Genomic DNA, 19,608 nt, shown 5'->3' with positions numbered 1-19,608 from the left:
CAGGATGCACGGTGAACAGTTCGTCAAAAAAATACACCTCAAAGTCATCGCTCCGAAACGTGTCAACTCAAATGGGGTAGTCAAATGGAAAATTTGAACTTGTTTTCCCCGACTGTTCTTCCCCCCCCCCCCCAACATCTATGCAGTTTGGGGGTTTAGAAACATGCGCCCGATTATCTCGATTATTGTTATTACGGCCCCGCGAGGTCGAACACCAAAATCAGTAATTGTGAAATTGAAAGAGCAAAGAATAAGTGGAAGCAAGGCAGTCCTTCAACAACCCAATACAGTAACGCTGAGTTTAAGATTAGTAGAAACACCCGATGAGTCACCATCACTTGGGAGTATGTCGGCATCGTGGACAAATCATACGAGGAGGGGAAAAATAAGAAGGATATTAGGTAGGCGTTATTACAGAATCAGCATGTATTAATGTGATAAACAATTGGCACGATCAGCGTCAATGTAAATGTCTCCCATTCACTCGGGATTGGATCCTCCGAAGGTTGCGGGTTTTAGCGGGCGACATTAAATTTGTTGGTGAGAATGATCTCTACTCCCGGGCAAAACAAGTTGGGAAACTATTCAGATAGTTATAGTCACATATTTATTTGTGTGTTATGATATTTTGGTTTGCTATAAGACATAAATAATGTTGCTAAACTTCAGAGAGGGTTGTATTGACGATATTGATGTGCTCTCTGTATATTTCTATTCTTTCTGTTTCTTCCCCTCTTCCGCGCTAAAAAATTCCCCTTTTCCCTGTTCGCTACCTTACATATCCATAGCTTGTAATCTAATAATCTATACATCTGTCTTCCTTTGATTACTCGTTCTTTCCTTCTTTCTTTCCTTCTTCCTTCTGTCACTTTCAATTTGATAATCATTTCGAGGTTCCAATCTCTTGGTGTTTGATGAATTCCCTTTCAAATACACCTGTTGCCAGCAGCGATTAAAGGAGATATCGATCACCAAATGCGGCGAAACCCAACACGTCTGGAAACATACAGTATTACAGCAAAGTAAAGATCAGTCTCAATTCGCGATCGCAAACCAAAACCGAGTGGAAGAGCATCATTGATCGATCGCTTTATGAGTGTGTATATAATTCTGTAGTGATGGTAATGGAGTGTGCGTGTATTTGTGTTCTTGTATAACATCTCCGATAATAAACAGAGCCGCAGGCATCTAGTAGCCTGTATTATGCATCGTGTAATTGACACTTAACAGCAGTCGATGCGACTGAAGATTATGAACGACAGCAACCATGAAGGACACGCATGAGACATGTTTTGATATACAATTATTGACTTCTCTCTCTCTCCTACTCTCCCTGTCCCATGAAGATTATAGACTCACGCGATCCTGAAATGTTATCTCATACATCAAGGTTTGAGTGTGAATTTGATTGAATATTGGTTCTCACACCTCCCTGGTAAGAGCGAGTTCTTTTGTGATGTGGGACCGCTCTGCTCCTCTCAAAACTTTTATACTTCAATTAAGATTGTCATCTTTTACAGTATCGATAGCTGTTGTAGTGAGGAGGATAATTTACAGTGAGATCAAAACGATTAAAATCTTGATACTGAACATGCCAGGATCATCTCTACGTACAGAGGAAGAGGACGTGTAGTCTTTTCAAAAGTCATTGCCCAAATTAACATCGATTTTTGTCTTTTTGTTTGTATTACGAGACATTTGAAGAACCGTGATCCTTCCACAAGACATCCCTCTACAAGTAACTTCTGTCTCTGCTCACAGTGCATACCATGAACAACGAATGATGGTTATAACGTTAGAGGACTTGAAATTGAATCTTGACTTTGCAATGTGGTAAATGACCAAGGAGGTACCTCCTTGGAATGACGATTGGAAGGGACAGTTACAATAGTCTCATGGAATGGTGCTTTATAAAGTTCATCGTCCTCATCACGTTCCCTGGTTCTCTCACGTCACATCTTGAAGATTTATACCAGTACTCCGTGATTCCACCGATGATACCAGGGAGGTGGGAAGAGGTCTCATCCAAGCTCCCTGGTGATAGCAAGGAGGTACCTTTTCGGTGATTGTAGATATGTGCTGTGTATGTGGGGGGGGGGGGGGAGAGCTTGAAGGGGGTGGGGGAGGGGTGGGAGAGAGGAGGATGAGGAGGGATACCATGGAAAGATGTAAAGAAGAAGGAGGAGAAGGAGGAGAGATTGATGACTTCTGTCAAAAATGGCTGGTCTTTGATAGATGAGAGAGGGGAGGGATGGTGTGGGATATCCCTGTACTTTTTTTTCATCGCTCTTCCTTTCTTTGTTAGTGTTTGCTTGCTTATTCGAAATCACAAATGTGTGGATAAACAGAATGAAAGAAACAAAGGTAAAGAGAGATCGATAGAGAGAGAGATGGAGTTAGAGAGGAATGATCTCAGTCCTAAAAGACTGCTTCCAAGGACATCATCATTCCTTCATCACCTAGCATGACATTGCAGTCTTTACCTTTTTGACCTTTTATATTCGAGGGATTATTGCATTTATTTGATGTGAGTTAGAGGAGAAAACGTTCATTCTTGATTTCGACATAACCATGATAACCGTATCTAATTTAAGTTTCACTTCATATCATTAGCTTTAACCGGGCACACAATGGAGAAGCAATGTCATGACCCTGTAATTTAAAAAGTTCATACAATTATAACAAGTTTTGAACCGATTTTCCCCTGCACGAACGATCGACTTAGTCGCAATTATAGTTTATTTCCATTTTACTAAGCATAAACCACATCATAAAACCATATAGGACCTACATTTCACAAAGCACAAGTATGTTGTTAAGGGAAACTTTGCAAGATTGACAGGAAAGTAAACGTGATGTTTGAAAAGAGTGATCTACTGCAAAGCAGAACTTGTAATTCTAGATACACTTAATAGCTAATGTGTAAATATCATCCCAAATCTATGTGCATCTTTGACTAAAATTAAAGAAATTAATGCAGTTGATATAAAAGCATATTGTAAACAGTAATTATGTCAAAGTCCAGGAGAAAATGAGAGTAAGATATTCTAGTCGCCTCTACACATAGCATGTCTGTACTTGTTATTACGTTAGAGAACAATCATTATACTGTTTATAAGCAATTAATACCTCATATTGCTGTGAGTAACGCCAATGGCTTCAAACGACAGTAACGACGTATTATATGCATATGGATGGAAACGTAGTAAAATCTCAACTGTAGATGTAGATAAATTGATGTATAAATCGATACATCTATCGATAGACAATTGATAATACAGCATTAATCGGATTGGAAGACAGTCAGATAGACAGAAGAGGTAAGGTGATTGATGGTATTCGTGTGTGTGTGTGTGTGTATGAGACAGACAGACAGACAGACAGAGAGACAGATGGAAAGGGAGGGGCGGAAGAGGTATATAAGGTAAAGAAGAAGAGAAACACTCGATAAAAAAACACTTCAAACTTCAGTAATGATTTACAAAAAGTTGACACAGCTGCCCTTCTCTTCACCCTCATCTTGAACACTCTGCTGTCTTGTTGATGATGAATATTTTGCGTGTGTGTGTGTGTGCTAGAAGTTTCTTTCAGATTATCGAACAAGACTAGTGTTTTCATTCTCCCGTCCAGAAAACTTCGTTTGAGGAATATTTAAATTCTGTGTCGTAGATGAATAGTTACCTTTGTTTTAAGAGTCATCTTTGGTTACACTGTAAACCAAGTAGTGTGCATTTGATCATGGTTCCATAACACGGACTGAGTGACCAAGTTGCACTTGTTTGTTTACCGCGGGAGAGCAGATGCCTTCATGCTATTCGATACGTAGAAAAAGTTGTTCGTCATATTTATTTCGTTCGAGTTGAATCAATATGTGCTTTGCGTATATTGCCTAGCCCAGAGGGCATTGTAATAGGAGCTTGGCATATGCCGTGTGACAAGGAAATTAATTTCGTTTCCAAGTAGTAGGCATCAATACAGTGCAGCATAATGGCCCGGAATATTCTCTCCACTTTTTGCGGGAGCGATTTTGTGGGATCATTACGATGTATATACTAGGATTGACCGAAAGAAACATTCCAAGAATGATTTCCTCCACACTCTGTAAATATTTGTTGAATAAGACAAAAGCTGAAGCAAAATGGGTGTAGTTTAGAAGAGTTTCCTTTCCCGAGGAATTTTGCGAGCAGCCGACAACTGACACTCGTACGCGTAGTACGCACGCACACAGTCACGCACAGGCACACTCCAAGACATCACAAAATACATCAATGAAAATAATGCGCTTATATCGCGTAAAATACATGTATTTATCACGTTCTAAGATAGACAACCCAATCCATTGAATAATTCTTTGAGTCTGTGATTTTTCTCTCAGGACAATGTCATGGAGCAGAAGGTCTGTTATGGTGCAAATAGACTGAAGGATTGTAATATTTCTGCGCGAATAACTCCCATGATCAATGCATTTAACTTGTGCTGACTCACTGGCGCAGCAACGCCACAGTTGTACAACTAACTCTCTCCCTAATTTTCATGATACTCCAAGATCTCATGATTATTTCATGAATCCTCGTTCACATTGGTCTCTCTTTCCAGAGACTCCCTTCTCATGGCGTACTATACCCTGTTCTTCCAATTTCTCTCCTTCAAGTTAATATTTACTCCCCTCGGATGAAGACTACACCTTCACATCCTCCACTGCGATGAAATGATTTCCCTTTCTATAATAATGAGAAACAATTTGCCATTTCTCTACATAGGTACACACTTTCCGAAGAAATTTTGATAACTTTACTGATACTGCGTAGCCTGTGAGATAAAGAGTCTCATTTTTTATTCATTCCAGACCTTACAAAACAAACAAACATCCAAATGAAATAGTTGAGCAGCTAACGAAGCTTTCATCTTTGGTGGTAAAACATGACCCGGATAAAGCCAACTGGTCCCCGTATCCCCCGCCGCACAATCCCCGGACTTGAGCCATACGAATCCCGTGATGATCCCTCCGGCCAAAACAGGTTAATCCCCGCGGCAATATTGTTCATGACCAAACCTCATTCTCCCTCCCCGTTCTCTCTCTCTTATATAGGAAATATCCCGCTAGGAGAATTAATGTTTCTCCCTCCGGTTTTTGTTTTCTTTTGTTTGTAAGATGTTGAATTGAGACGATCACTTAGGAGCCCCTAGAAAGGGAGGCAGGAAATCCCGCTTCGCTCACAATTGCCAATCCCATTAATTGGAGTACCTCCTTTGGTTCCATAAGTACCAGGAAAAAGGGAAGGAAGTTGAATAAACTTTGGAAAAACCAAGAAGTTACTGTTGACGGAGAGTCCAAAAGTGATGCCTGTCTTATAAGTGTATGCACCTTCATAGAAGTGTGTTGGTTGAAGAGATGTCTTCTTCTTCTTGGAAAGTACAGTCCACCATCGGGTGTAATGGGTATGAATAACGCACACACACACACACACACACACACACACACACACACACACACACAAAAACGGTTTCCAAGCGAATTATTCACCCCTCATTAAAGATGAGACATAAGAATGCGTTCTGGAGTCACGTTTTTCTATTATTTACACGAGTGAAGACTTCGTCGATTAAAGCCGGATGACATTGTAGACTAGCATTTGATCAAGCTTAAAACAATAACAGCAAAAAAGAGTCTCATGAACATTAATGACGTATTTGTACTTTTTGGGGGTATATTGATGGGTTGAACTTGAACAACGTGACTGGTATTAACATTTTTTTCGTTCAAGCAACAGCATGGAGCGTGATGGATATGAAACAATCGCCAGCCTTGATCTGAGCCTGTAAGCGTCTCCGCCCACGCCTCATGTACACCGTGCATCGAACATCAAAAAATGGACACTGAGATAGAGGGCATACGCAGGTAGCGAAACAGAAACAAATATTTTGTTTCCATGGAAATTTTGAATTGGCTATTCTGGGATGAAAGAAGTCAGTGAACTGAATAAATTTGAATTTAGAAAACACGAGATGTGTAAGAAAGACAGCCCAACTCGTGGCGAACATTAGTCAGTCGTGAGCAGACTCAACACTTTTCTCCAACAGTCCAAAAAAGTGTTTGCTTTAACATTCAAGACTCATGAGGCTTATGCACTTAAATTTGATTAGCAGGCACGCTTGTCTCATTATATTTCATTGCATTGCATTAAATGGTCCGAAGCAAGCAGGGAATGAATACAACTCTCAGGGAGAAATGTTTGAATACCATTAACACGCAGAGACAAACGCCTTGACGGTTAGCCGGCCAGATCTGATTTATAAGGTGACTAATGTTTTGCGTTGTTATTATCTCCGTTTTATAAAAGGAGAAGGTTTGACCCGATTCATAAAGAAGTTGCGTACTTCTAGTCTTTATTTATCTACTAAATATATCCAACAATTTGACGTCCTCATTACCGCTTGATTGCTTTAATGAGCTAGACGCAAATATGTGTACATAAATATCTAAAGTTACAGAGCAGAGGCACAATTGGATATGCCCATTGGCGCATGAAGAACGAACTTGACCCAATGACACCAGACAATATAGATTCCACATTGAAAAGAGTCAATGAGGTGGGAACAATTGGAAATCCTCATGACTATAATTCCAAAGCAGCAATTCTATGGGACTTTTTGTGAGTGTGCCAGTGATGACAGGTACAGGGATTAGATGATATCTCAGCTGTATTCTTGTGTCTCTTTTTTTTTTGCCAGGTGTACTAGATATTTTGTTTATTCAACATCAGTTGCTCCAATTTAAAACCAGACGCAGTCACCCTACATGTCTGAAATACAATCTTGAACAAATAAGGGCAATCGCTCCTCTGTCGCCTCACAACCGCAATAATGGTTGTGGTGACAGTTCTTCATGGGCCAACAAGTAACGTATTTGTGAAGAATTAGATGTCTTATCTTGCGGCAGTATCATAAGAAAAGAAAAATAATGAATTAGATACATTTCTGGCCATCCTATAGCAGGGATATTCTCACAATAATGCTCAACACCCAGAGGGTTTTTATTGGTGGCACGTTGATCATTATTTTCATTTGCATAACAATTGTATTTCGAGATGTAGAAATGTTGATCATGAAAATGCCATAAAGATCTAGTGATTTGTGTGTGCGTCTTTTTTAACTTACTGACGTGTTATTACAACCGTCATCATAGGCTGCGTGGTCCCTCATGCCACTAGCGTTTTCAATTTAATGAAGAAAATGAAGCCATGAAAACACATTTTGTTGGAAAGGATGGTTGGATCTTTCAAAACGTGAATATCTGTAAATGGGCCTATTAATCGTCCTCGTTTGTTTTCTGTATTCACACTGTACCACTTAAACAACCATTCTGTAAACTTTGTTGTTGTTGTTTTTTAGCATGGTGACAGTTGGTCATAGACTGTTGATACCATTTTGATAGCAAAGCTAGTGTTTCAAAACTGTGTATTTTTTTTTGCTTCATCAATTTTAACATCATACAGCTCAATCACAGTTTAATTCGGTTGAACCACCACGATGCTAAGTAAAAGAAATGAAACGTGATTGAAATGGTTGGGTGAAAAAAAAAATGATATGGTATTGCTACTGATACAGGGGCGGATACAGAAATTCCGTAAAGAGGGGGATCCTATACAATATTAAAGGGGGGGGGAGCACTCATCCCTCCCCCATTTTTTCTTTTGATATCTTTTGTTTTAACAAAAAATAAAGGGGACGCGCGCCTGGCGCACTCCCCCCCCCCCCCCCCGATCCGCCACTGTATTAAGCTTTATGTTTGGCTAAACAGTAGTCATAGTAAATAGATTTGATTAATAAAGAAAGGTCTTTGGTCGCAGCAGAATGACCAAGCTTAAAATAATCACACCGCTGATCAAGCATTGTGTATGCAAAATATAGATGAAAGCAGAGAGGTAGAACTGAGCGTAAAGAGTCACAAGTTCAAACTCTGCAACTGTGATCATATTACTACGTCAGTTGTTTTCCACCGACAATACGCGGCCGGTTTGCATCTGTTAAAGGTTTTCGTTACTGCAGAAAAAAAAATTATTTTCATAAATGGTAGAACTATGTTTAATTAGTAACAAAATTGACAGGAGGTAGCAGTGGAATATAATGACTCGAATGCACCTTGTGCTGAGTATAGGATGAGATGTTGGTTTTTTTTTTCTTTTTTTCAATCGACTCTCCACGTCATTATCAACTGATGGCTTTTGTAGATAAGCGACAATGCATGTCATTATTGAACATCGCTGACTAGAGAGCCAATCACTGAAGTCAAGGAATGTGTGTGGGAGAAAACCATTGCCCGAAAAATGCACCATGTTTTGTTCAGTCTTACGACAACAACAGAAACAACAAAAATGATAAAATTGCGACAGTTCTCATGTGTTTTTGTGCTGGAATTCACTTGTTAGACTATTAGAAAACTTCCGTGTAGTGAATACAATACCAAGGAGGTATACCTCGTCGTAAATATCAAAGTGAATTCATGCCAGGCACGCATGAAATCCATCATTACCCCCTTCTACACCCCTAAGCGCCCCTCCTCCCCCCCCCCCCCCCTCCTCCCACCGTGTTCTGTTTTCATCCTCTGGATAACAATCGATCAAAGAACCATGCATTTTATGTCTGATTCTCTGCCATCTTCATGATCGATGTTTGTCGGAAAACAGTTTCCCCCAATCTTTGTCCAAAAGAAGCTTGAATTCACTATCGCATACCTTCAGTGAACGTCGTTAATGAGAGAGGGGGAGAGAGAGCAGGGTAATGATGTAAGTGAGCACATCTATGCGTTGGGGGGGGGGGATAGAGGGGGATAGATAGAACGATACCTCTATTGTACATACATAATAATGAAACTGTAATAGAAGGATATTTATGCGATGATTTCAAAACGGGTCGTGTATAATCGATCCCCTCTGGCGGTTGCTTGGCATCTCTGTCAAAAGAGTGTCAACATTTTTTCCCCCGTCATTCCTCCACAATGCACCTCCACATTCTTTTCTGTCTACATAAGAGCTTAAATGAGGCCGCCTCGAGCTCTAATGAGTACTGATGGAGATCACGCACATTATACTTTATACCCTGGAACATTTCAGTCGCGAATTCAGCTGGTGGACGCCATTCTTAAAGGGATGGTATCGTATTGGTTGAGATGAGGATGCCGTTTTTATTCATTTATTTTTTTGCGAGATACTTAGAAACCCCTGCATGAAATGTTAAAGAGCATGCAATATTCTATGATAAAGTCAAATTTTACTTGATGAAAATCGGTTTTGAAATGACCGAGATATCCAAAAACAAAGTGAAAGAAAGCGATGCTAATAGGAGGTGGTCCAACCTTTCATCAGGATGACTTCGTTTTGGATATCACAGCCACTCTAAAACCAATTTTTATTAGATAAACTTTGAATTCCCCTTAATGCTCTTTCATATTTCATAGGAAGTTTTCTCGTTATCTAAAAAAGTAAAACGATCTTCAAAAAAGTCTCATCCTATCCGAAACTAAACCATTACTTTAAGACTGGATTTATCAGATATTCATCCTCCTTGCATCATTACCACCCCGTCCCCATTTGAAAGGATCAAACTGTGCGTGCTCTGGCTGCTAAGATCACTGAGGGCAACATTGTCATTCAGCCAAAGGCAAAAAGAAATGAGAGTATTCCAAACAGAGAAATACATCATTTGAGATCACGGTACAAATTAGACGAAAGAGCCATTTATCACATCGAGGTAAGCCGCTATTGGTTGACTGAAAGTTTTGTTCCCAACGAATCGAGAAGCAAGCATCATTGTAGTGGAAGAAAGGATGAATGATAATTAAATGTTAAGATAAGCGATTTTGGTTGATGATCAGTTATATATCGTTATTCGCAGAAGCTTTATGTTGTCGACGGTTGTGTAAGGAAAACAACGAGTCGTGTATAAATGGGTACCAGGCAACGCTAGGGTGATGATAATGGCAGGGCCCCCTGGTAGAGCAGCAGTACTAACACTGAAGAGGTTATACCCTTGGTGTATAAGACTAAGTTATTATCATTCGTGAAAGTAGCATGAAAACGTATTTTGTGGTGTCCATATTCAGCATTTTCTAGCTTCTTTTGAGGGTATCTTTTCATTCTATAATGGGCACTATCTTGCTGCTGTGACACTGGAATTTTGCTGCTTCATAACGATTTTGACATCTGAACTGTAGTATCATGCTTTTATGTCGTATAAGTGCGCCCTTCATGTGTCATTGTGAAGTCCCAACTTCATGTAAGCGCACAGTGATCTCAAAACTAAATTCAAAACTAACCTGTCATGAATTTCGATCTTTACCAAGCCTTGTACCAATATTTGAATTATCTTGGATCTCAAGAGTTAAGAGGGGATTTTGTATAAATTACGATGTTTAAGTCCTCCTCCGCTTTTGAAACAATCTGAATCTCACGCATTAATCTTTGATGGTCTTCAATAGGATCCTACGTCACCATCACCATGCAGTTTGTCTGTTTTAGTTGAATTGAATTTAAATACCACTACCACTATGTCAAGGATGCAAATATAGCGCAGAATACAAGCTTTCAGCATAAAATAACGGTGAAACAGTTGGTAAGATCTGCTCAGTATAATTTGCTGAGGTTATGATAGGAGTTTCAGTAACACTAGTAAAGCAAGCACACACAAAAAAACGCACACACACACACAAGCAATAAACAAACACATACACAGACAGACAGACAGACAGACACACCTACATACACAGAAAAGCACAAACAGACACACATACAGACAAATACATGCACTGCACGAAGAGAGAAGATGATAAAAACCTATGCCTTCTTCGTGTCGAAAATAGCTCAAAAGGGGTGGCCAGGCCAATGGAGATAAATCGGACCGAGATAACGTCTGGCAGGTATCGCGATAATGGCATCTATATTTCAGTCGTAGATTCTTGTGCTCGTATCTTCACATTTTTTTGTGTCTCTCCTCCCTCACTCTTCGCACTTTGTCGAAAATACACGTACGTCGAAAGAAAAGGTGTTGCCAGCAATCGTACCTGTACATGAAGGTGTGTTTGTAACTTGCAGTGAATTACATCGACGTACCTGGGCGCCGATAATGCTCCGGGTTTGACAGTTCATCGAGATATCACACATGTATGTTCGATATAGACGCCCCGATTGAGACCGATATATCGCTGTTATATCAGCGTTATATCAGGGAGGGCGTAGCCAAAACGTGTCGTCTGCGTGAAATTCAGTGAGCGCCTTGGTTGATGTACTACCAAGAGTTTTACAGTCGATTGTACGAGATTTAGGCACAGCCTGTCTTCCCGATATTGGGTGATTTTCCTCTCTTAACTCACTGTCTATCTTGTTCCCATTCTTTACAATTCATTTCGGAGAGCACACATTAATACAGAGTGCAGTATGATAATAGAGTGCAGTAGTTATATGGGTCATGACATGACTTCTGTTTTGTAGACTGTGCATTTCACTGTCTCGGATTAACTTGTCTGACACGTATCAATCATGACTTGATCTTGGTTATCTTAAGCCCAGTCAAAGGATAGTTGTAGTAACCAATGCAATAGCCCAAAGGCGCCAACTCAAAACATATTCAAGTACGGGAAAATTAGGGAAGACGTTGGCAGTAAACCATAGGGTTAGTTCAATCAGGGCCAGAGTCCTGAACAAGCTAAAAGCATTCTTTCAAAATCTTGCCTACTTTTATTTTCACAAGTCCTGTGCCAGGGTCCCTCTCCAGCATTTAGATTTCTTTATTTTGGGTCTCCTCATTGTCACCTTTGTTCGTTGATGCACTCTTGACGGATGTATTTATTTATTTATTCATGTTCTTTGTGTTTGTAAGCATGCGCAAATTTTGTTTCATCTGGCCGTCCTTTTTCCGGAACCTCAGGTGGATCCGTACTCACATAAGCGCCCACGGTAGCCCAGCCTTTTTAACTCTTTCTCCTTTTTGTGTGTGTGTGTTTGTTTGTTGCGTGTGTGTGTATGTATGTGTGTGTATATGTGAAGTGTATATGTGTAATGTTATTTAGTTGAACATGTTAACAGATATCCGTACATGGCGGTAATGTTTTCTTCTTCCTTTTATTATCTTGGCAGGTTGCACAAAGGTGTACACGAAGAGTTCACACCTCAAAGCTCACCAGAGAATACATACGGGCGAGAAACCATACAGGTAAACACAAGAAAATGTTTTGTAAACAAAAAGTGAATATTTCTTGTGAATAGATCGAGACGTCGAAAAGGCGGCGATAAACATGTAGTATGCCGTCTCTGAGTAGCAAGGTCACACGGATTTACTTACCGGTAGATATATATATGTATATTTTTTTACACTGATTTGTGCTCGGATGAACAAATGAATTATTTACTGATGAATGAATGAAAAGGAGATGAATGGGTGGAATGCTGAAAGTATATGTGAACACAACAGAGCAGATTTGTGAATTGATAAGTGACGGTATGATCAGATGATTAAATGAATACCGGTACTTAAAGGGAGATAACTCGAACTTGTTCAGCTCCTAACCACCTCACACAGACGACGATAACTTTAAATATTTTCTCCAGCTCGACTGTGACATAGGCTTGCTAATGTATACCTTATATCAAATTCTAACGATTAGCTGGTCCACATTGGTCCACCTTCCTTTAATGCGACGTCAGCAAATCATCCATACACCACCCGTCTCCTCTGGCGTAAGCTCTCGGTATACACGCTTTTGTTGTGTTCCCGTCCATACGTATTGCACGGTAAACGCGTCTGACAGACTGGGGATATGAGAAGAAGACAATGATATTCTAGGTTCAGTCGAGTTCTGCACAATTATAATACATTTAGCTTTCTGTGAAAGAAGGACAAACAATATCTCTTGGCATACTTTTCTATTTATAGACCAAGTATGCCAGCACATAATGGGATAAATGTCTCCCTTCCTCTCTGCCTCCCCCCCCCCTCTCTCTCTCTCTCTCCATCTCTCTCTCTCTCCCAATATTGTTGTCTGCCTATCTCTATCTATCTATCTATCTATCTATCTATCTATCTATCTATCTACCTACCTATCTACCTATCTGAGTATATATATATATATATATATATACATATATATCTGTCTACCTATCTAATCTGTGTATCTGAATATATAATATATATGCCATATCTATCTATTTATCTATCTTTCTACCTGTCTGTCTATGTATGTATGTATCTATCTATTTATCTCTTGGAGAGAGAACAGAAAGCGATGTGGAAACACTGAGCGCATGTTGCTTGTTGGATGTGTGTCCATTCTCCTCTCCTCCCTCCATCGCAACACCCATCTTCCTATTCAATCCATCTCCCTCCACCTATATCTTCATCTCTCTTTTTCCTTACCTGCGTGTGTGTGTGTGTGTGTGTGTGTGTGTGTGTGTGTTTCTATGTATATGTGCGTGTGTGTGAGGGAGAGAGAAAGACGCCGGTATGTTGTCTGAAGGTTTCCCTTTATACGTGACCTCATTTTAGGTCGTCTTTGCAGCACGTCTTTTTGTCCGTTCCGTCTGATGTTGAGCGGTCCAATAGCACGAAAACAAAGCCGCGGACAACATTCAGACACGTTTTTATGTTTGCCTGCACGCACGAAATGAAACATTGTTAAAGTTAAAAAAGGCCACCTCAATGCCGGTCAGATTACGAAAGGATGTGTGATAATAAACAGCTGGATATTATAATCGATGAAGTAGACCGAGATAATTAATCCATGAAATAATCCGATATTTTTTAAGCGTCTCGCTGTGTCTTTCATTGGTATTTTTAGACATAATACCTCCACGATCATTGCGCATGTAACAAGCTTAAAGCTCATGATAAAACACTATCCGGGATATTTACCTACCAAAACATGATGACTTCACGAAATATTAGCTACTCTTTGACGTTGTTCCTTAGAGAAACATTCAAAAGAATTAAGGGTGCCATAATTACTAAGATAATATGACCGATTCTAACAATCATTCACAGTAATGGAAACGCAGAGAGATTCGAATAACCATTTCATAAAACAAATATGGCACGATGTTTTAGCCATTTACCTGCTTTTCATGTGCAGCAAATCGGACCATAAATCAAGTTCAAAACGTGCGTGAAACATGTCAAACAAAGGTCAAATTTATGTTTGGATATAAATAAACTCTTCGTCCGCGTATTGACTTTCTCCTCCCAGATCCGTTGAGACAAATACCACGTGTCCGATGCACCATCTTGTATTGAGGAAATGTGTTGAAAAAGATGCTAGAAATCTACGACATCACGAGCTGACAGAAACAATCTTTAAAGCGGCTCCAACATCCGAGTCTTGGTACTTGGTATAGTTTTCCCTCAAAAATACTCCACTGGAGTTTTGACTGGAAGCGGTGCGTCTCGATTGAGTATTCGTTAGAACAGTCTCCGTTAATCTTCAATAAGACGATGTTCATTTAGCACCTCACCATATCCTTGTAGGTCATCACCTGGAAGTGACGTCACCCATTCGTATTGACTGTCAAAATCAACAATAAGAATGAGTTGTGATTAAACCTGGAATATAGATTTCAAGAAGTAGTTCATCTGCCGGAGAAAGCGTAATGTTAGAGATTTGTCATTCCACGAGAATGATGATAAGTAATGTCTTATTATTCTAATGTGACGCCGCAAGACTCTCATTTTAAAAGTCCACAAATCAAGAATAGAAGCTAGATACTTCCGGTCATACCATATTGTCGTGTTGTTATTATCAGTTGTAGTAATAGTAATGCCCAGTGACCGATGAAGAACGATTGCTATTCATATTTTTCTTCGTTGTGTTATCATATCACTACATTATTGCACTTAACCCGAAAATAATTGCCTGCTTATACCGCTATCCGTGTCTATACTTATTACCGAGGATAGACAAAACCACAAAGTGCGAGCTCGGTGCCTGGGAATAGGAAGAAAAAAAAATGGTGTATTATTTGCATGGTACAATTTCCACGCTTCGACAGTTTACGCACAATTCTCATGATAGGCCGGTTATCGCTCATTCTCATAAACGGACGCGTAGTGTTCGATCACTGTCATTGTCGTAGTTAGTTCACATTATCGATGATTGTTCTACCTATATTAGAGAAAAAGATTTAAAAATAGTGACAATAAACAGCAGATGGAGAGGGTTCACACACAACGTCTATTTCATTGTAAACACTTCGCATCGTGTGAAGACAATATTCAGTCCCTTCCAAGCACAGCCAGCACACTCTTTAAGGTCATTTTTGTGTATTCTGAAACCTATATTATAGCAGTCTGCATAAGGAGTAGAATAGCACTTTATTACGAACAGTAGTTGATTGGTGAAACTTAAGAGAAACAATTCATCTTTGTTTGAATAACTCATCTGTAATACTTGCCAAAACGGCCCTGATTTTTTTTTTTAACAAAAGAATCAATCGTACGTGAGAACAAACTAAGCATGTTTTTGTCTATCTTAATAGCCTTGTACAAGTGACATGGTTGAAATATTATGTCAAGATTATCGTCATGGCTTCCATGTTTTGGTATCATTGAAATACAATGTAAATAACTATGTGCGGATGATCTATCGCCTTATCCTTTGATTGTATAATATACTCACGTGTACATCTCGTATCTTTGGGTTGCTTTAATTCTTTTTTTTTTCACTTGGAATAAAGTGGCACTAAGATCACATAATTTGATTCGTCTTAACGTGTTCCAAAGCTGACGTTCAAGAGGCAATCTTCGTCTATTTACAAAGTTTGCAGATTTACTGTATTATATAAACACTGCCGTGTCACGATGGAATTTTCCTCTTCTCCCACGCATTGGCATTTAAAGCTGAGTGTTAATATGTGTCTGTGTGTTTGTTCGTGTATGTGTCTGTCTGTGTGTGTGTGTGTGTGTGTGTTTGTGTGATTATGAGTGTGTGACAATATTAGTGATAGTTGAAAATAAAGTGGCAATCTAGAGTGATAATAACTGAAGTGATAAAAGTAACTATAGTTAAGGGAACATAACGGGTAAAAAAAAAAAAACCGAGTGTGTGTAAGTATGTAGCTATACACACATGAAGCAAGTCATTCATTGTAATAAACTTATGCATACATGATGAAAGGAGATCGTATTGTAGCTCTTTCTTTGCATGAATCTGTACAACTTATTTCGGTACAGATAAGAATTAATGTGATCAAGCAGCATTAATGGAATACTAGCTGCTACGTTCCTTTCTTTTTCGACTGTAGTATTTGATTTTTGATAAAATCAAAAGGAGTAAAAGATAGCGATTTAGCAAGACCGTGGTTACCTGAGAAGATGCTGGTCAAGGTCCTTTGTACATGATATCACTATGCATTTCTCTCAAAACAAATTTGCTCATTAATCAAGAAAAAAAAAAACCTACAGCGCAAACTATGAAATATTTGACATTGCAAGGATAAAGATCTTTGATTGATATTAGGAATGCGATGCAATCATTTGAATTAAAATGCAGTAAAAGCAATCAGTCTTTTAACCGGTTAATTGATGGATCACCCGCTATGCTGCATTGTAACCATCATGTGTAATATGATAGGCTTTAGTGTCAAAATCATTATGCAGACAGTATCTACATATAAGTATCAGCAAAGTGATAAACTATTAGCTATCAATAATATTTTTTTGTGTGGTTTATTATAACGTGATGTCAAGTAAGATGACATTAGAGATTTTTCATATAAGGCTCCCAGATTATTTTCGTAAAGATAGTTCTGACGAAATTGTGCCATTTCAAGTTTTCACCTTTTAGTTTGATAGAACACCTGTCGCTTGAAATTCTGAAGTAATGTCCGTAAGCGCATCCATTCATTCATCTATGTATCTATTCGATTCGGTACATATTGTAGTAGAGTGAAAGCTGTATGGATAGTATTCACAATTTTTCTCTCTTTTCTCTGTCTCTTTGCATTCCTTTGCAGGTGTACATGGAACGCTTGTCAGTGGCGGTTCGCGCGGTCTGACGAGCTAACGAGACACTACCGCAAACACACGGGGGCCAAGCCGTTCAAATGCAAGGTGTGCGAGCGCTGCTTCTCCCGGTCTGACCATCTCTCGTTGCACATGAAGCGCCACCAAGACAAACTGAACCACCACCGACAGTAACTTTGGCGCCAAAGTCTGGGCCAGGGGCGAAGGCCATAGCTGGCCAGCAATGAACTACAAAGAACCGGACAGAAATCCACGTAGCGGGGCTCGTATTGATCAGAAAGACTCGCGATAGGTTGATGTGTCAACGAATAGTTCGCTGGAACACTTTTGTCAGCTCAAGCGCTAGCTGAGGAACTTACAACGCTCGGAGTAGACAACTCGGACAAGACTCTCTCATGATTCTAGTTTTCTCATTTGTGATGTTTTACTGCTATACATATTTTCTTTACCTTTTATGTTATTCCAATGACGAGGTGCTACGCTTTGTTTCTGCACGTCAGCAATAGGACGCCCTCCAGCCGGCAAGGGGAACTCCGTCGCAGATACAAACGTTCGCCGATCTATGAGCGTATTTCTTGTGCCACTCAACTCAAGCAGGCAACGATGACACCGGGAGTGCATCCCTCCCTCTCTTTGGCCAGGGAGGTGTGAGTTACCTCCCTGTTTTGACCTTATTAGACATGGGAGTTGAGACTCTGATCCAGGCACAACTAACTTGCCCGGGGAAAGAGGAGGGGGCAGAGACACGTATCTTCCCCGCATGATTCCGGAACGGACCCTGGAGGAAATTGCCGCCGGCGTTTCTCCGAGTGCTCGAGAGCCCCGGGCTGTGTTTCGCGGGCAGGTGTGAGGCGTAGGCTCGCGTTCTTACAACGTAGAATATAATTATTCTTTTTCCACTGTCTCCTCAAAGGTCCTACCATGGACTGTCAGCCAGTCCCGACGTCATTTCGGGAATATTATGATCATACTTATGGCTCATTAATCAGACATTCACGAAATTGCCTTAAACATAATACCCTCTTGCAATCAATATTAGCGATAATGTATATGTTTTCCCTATGCAGTGGCAGCTGCACTGTGTAATGGTAGCTGCAGTGAAGGTCTATAGAGCCGGATACAAAATTAAGATCAAAATGGACATTACTCACTTTGTATAAGGTTCAGACAACTTTGCCTTTTTTATGTCATAATTATAACAAGTCACTGTGCATTAGAACATCAGAACAAAAATCTTCGGTTCTCGGGTGCTCTCATACAAATCAAATGTTGGTATTTTTTTGTTGTTGCATTGAAGATGTCTTTCAAGTTTTGCCTAATATCTAGTATTTATGTATTGCCTCTTTCTCAATCATTGTCAATGACATGAAATTATCACACTCGACAATGTTATACTAATCTCGTGTCTTCCACTATAATGTATTTTGCGTATTTGCTGCATTTCCATGAAAACAAAGACGTGCTATTCGTTGAATGATATAACCGGTGCCTTTGGTGCATGATTATCATTTCGATGTCTTCACACATTATGCGACAACAACAACAACAACAACATTTTGTCTTTATTCCAATTTTAGTTATTCTAGACAGCTGTATGTATGTGGTTGACGAGTGTCCCGTTTGTAGAAATCAGCCCAAACTCTGTGCTTCCGAGTCCTTCACACCCCAATACCCCTCTCGCAGGAGCACGTCATAAAATCGTAATTCAGCAGCTGATATCAAGTAGAAAGAAATTGTGCATCACTGTGCATGATATGAAAAAAGTATCCTCTAAAGACATGCAATAGATCAACATATCCACTTGACAAATTGACCAGTAGGAGAAAGAAATCGTACCCAATGCGCCATTTTTGAAGAACAAAGTCAATTATCTCTTATACGTTTTGGTGTATTTGCTGACGTCATAATGACCAGAATAATAATAAAATTATAGTAATCATGATGATTATAACAACGGTAATGATTAGGACAGTGATTATAACGATAAAGATCATGGCAATTAACAGCGATGAGGACGACGATAATAATAATAATGTGAATGATTAAACACTTTACGGGCACAGTTGCTAAAAACGTTCAATCGCAATGACAAAAAGAACTTGCCACTGAAAAAAAAGGAGAGAAAAATTACTAGTAAATTGTCGTTTGGCACACGACGTAACCCCTCACACGATCCATCGCAAACACATCGGGGAAGTTAACCTATGGAATTTGTTCAGATATAGATCGTCGTCCCTGTTTGTGTTAACGTTGTTTTATTTTAGCGTTGTTAAAAGACAGACAGAGCTTGGAAATTGATTAACTTAGGAAGAGTCAATAGCAGACTACACCGAGAGAGTTTCAGAGGTGCTATAATCGAAGGTCAAATGCACACGAGAAAAGTTCATTTTGAATAACAAATGAGCGGGACGTAAAGGAAGAAGAAAAGTAATGTGTATGTGTGTGTGTATGTGTGTGTGTATGTGCGTTTGTGTGTGTGAGAGAGAGAGGGAGAGAGGGAGAGAGAGAGAGCGGTGACCATAGTCGTGTTTACCATAGTAATATCGGTCACTATGGTGACCCCGCCTCCGCAGTTGATCCTGAAAATGATAGTGCTTGCATTTC

The 19,608-nt window shown here is 39.7% G+C and overlaps 1 protein-coding gene across 1 annotated transcript in view; it reads left to right on the top strand.

The window, feature by feature from the left end:
* LOC139745099 (uncharacterized) overlaps positions 1 to 18,734 on the top strand; it is a 39,392-nt gene extending 20,658 nt beyond the window's left edge. Inside the window, exons 3-4 of the mRNA XM_071655520.1 lie at positions 12,132 to 12,207; positions 16,995 to 18,734. Of these exons, the coding sequence (XP_071511621.1) occupies positions 12,132 to 12,207; positions 16,995 to 17,178 (260 nt within the window). The 3' untranslated portion in view covers positions 17,179 to 18,734. The remainder of the gene's footprint in view (positions 1 to 12,131; positions 12,208 to 16,994) is intronic.
* The last annotated feature ends 874 nt before the right edge of the window (positions 18,735 to 19,608 follow it).

This window comes from Diadema antillarum, unplaced genomic scaffold (genome assembly GCF_040938485.1).
Source record: "Diadema antillarum isolate AM-2024a unplaced genomic scaffold, OU_Dant_1.0 seq00001234_RagTag, whole genome shotgun sequence".
NCBI lineage: Eukaryota > Metazoa > Echinodermata > Echinoidea > Diadematoida > Diadematidae > Diadema > Diadema antillarum.
Note: the sequence above shows the minus strand (reverse complement) of the source record. Positions and strands in the feature narration are given on the sequence as shown.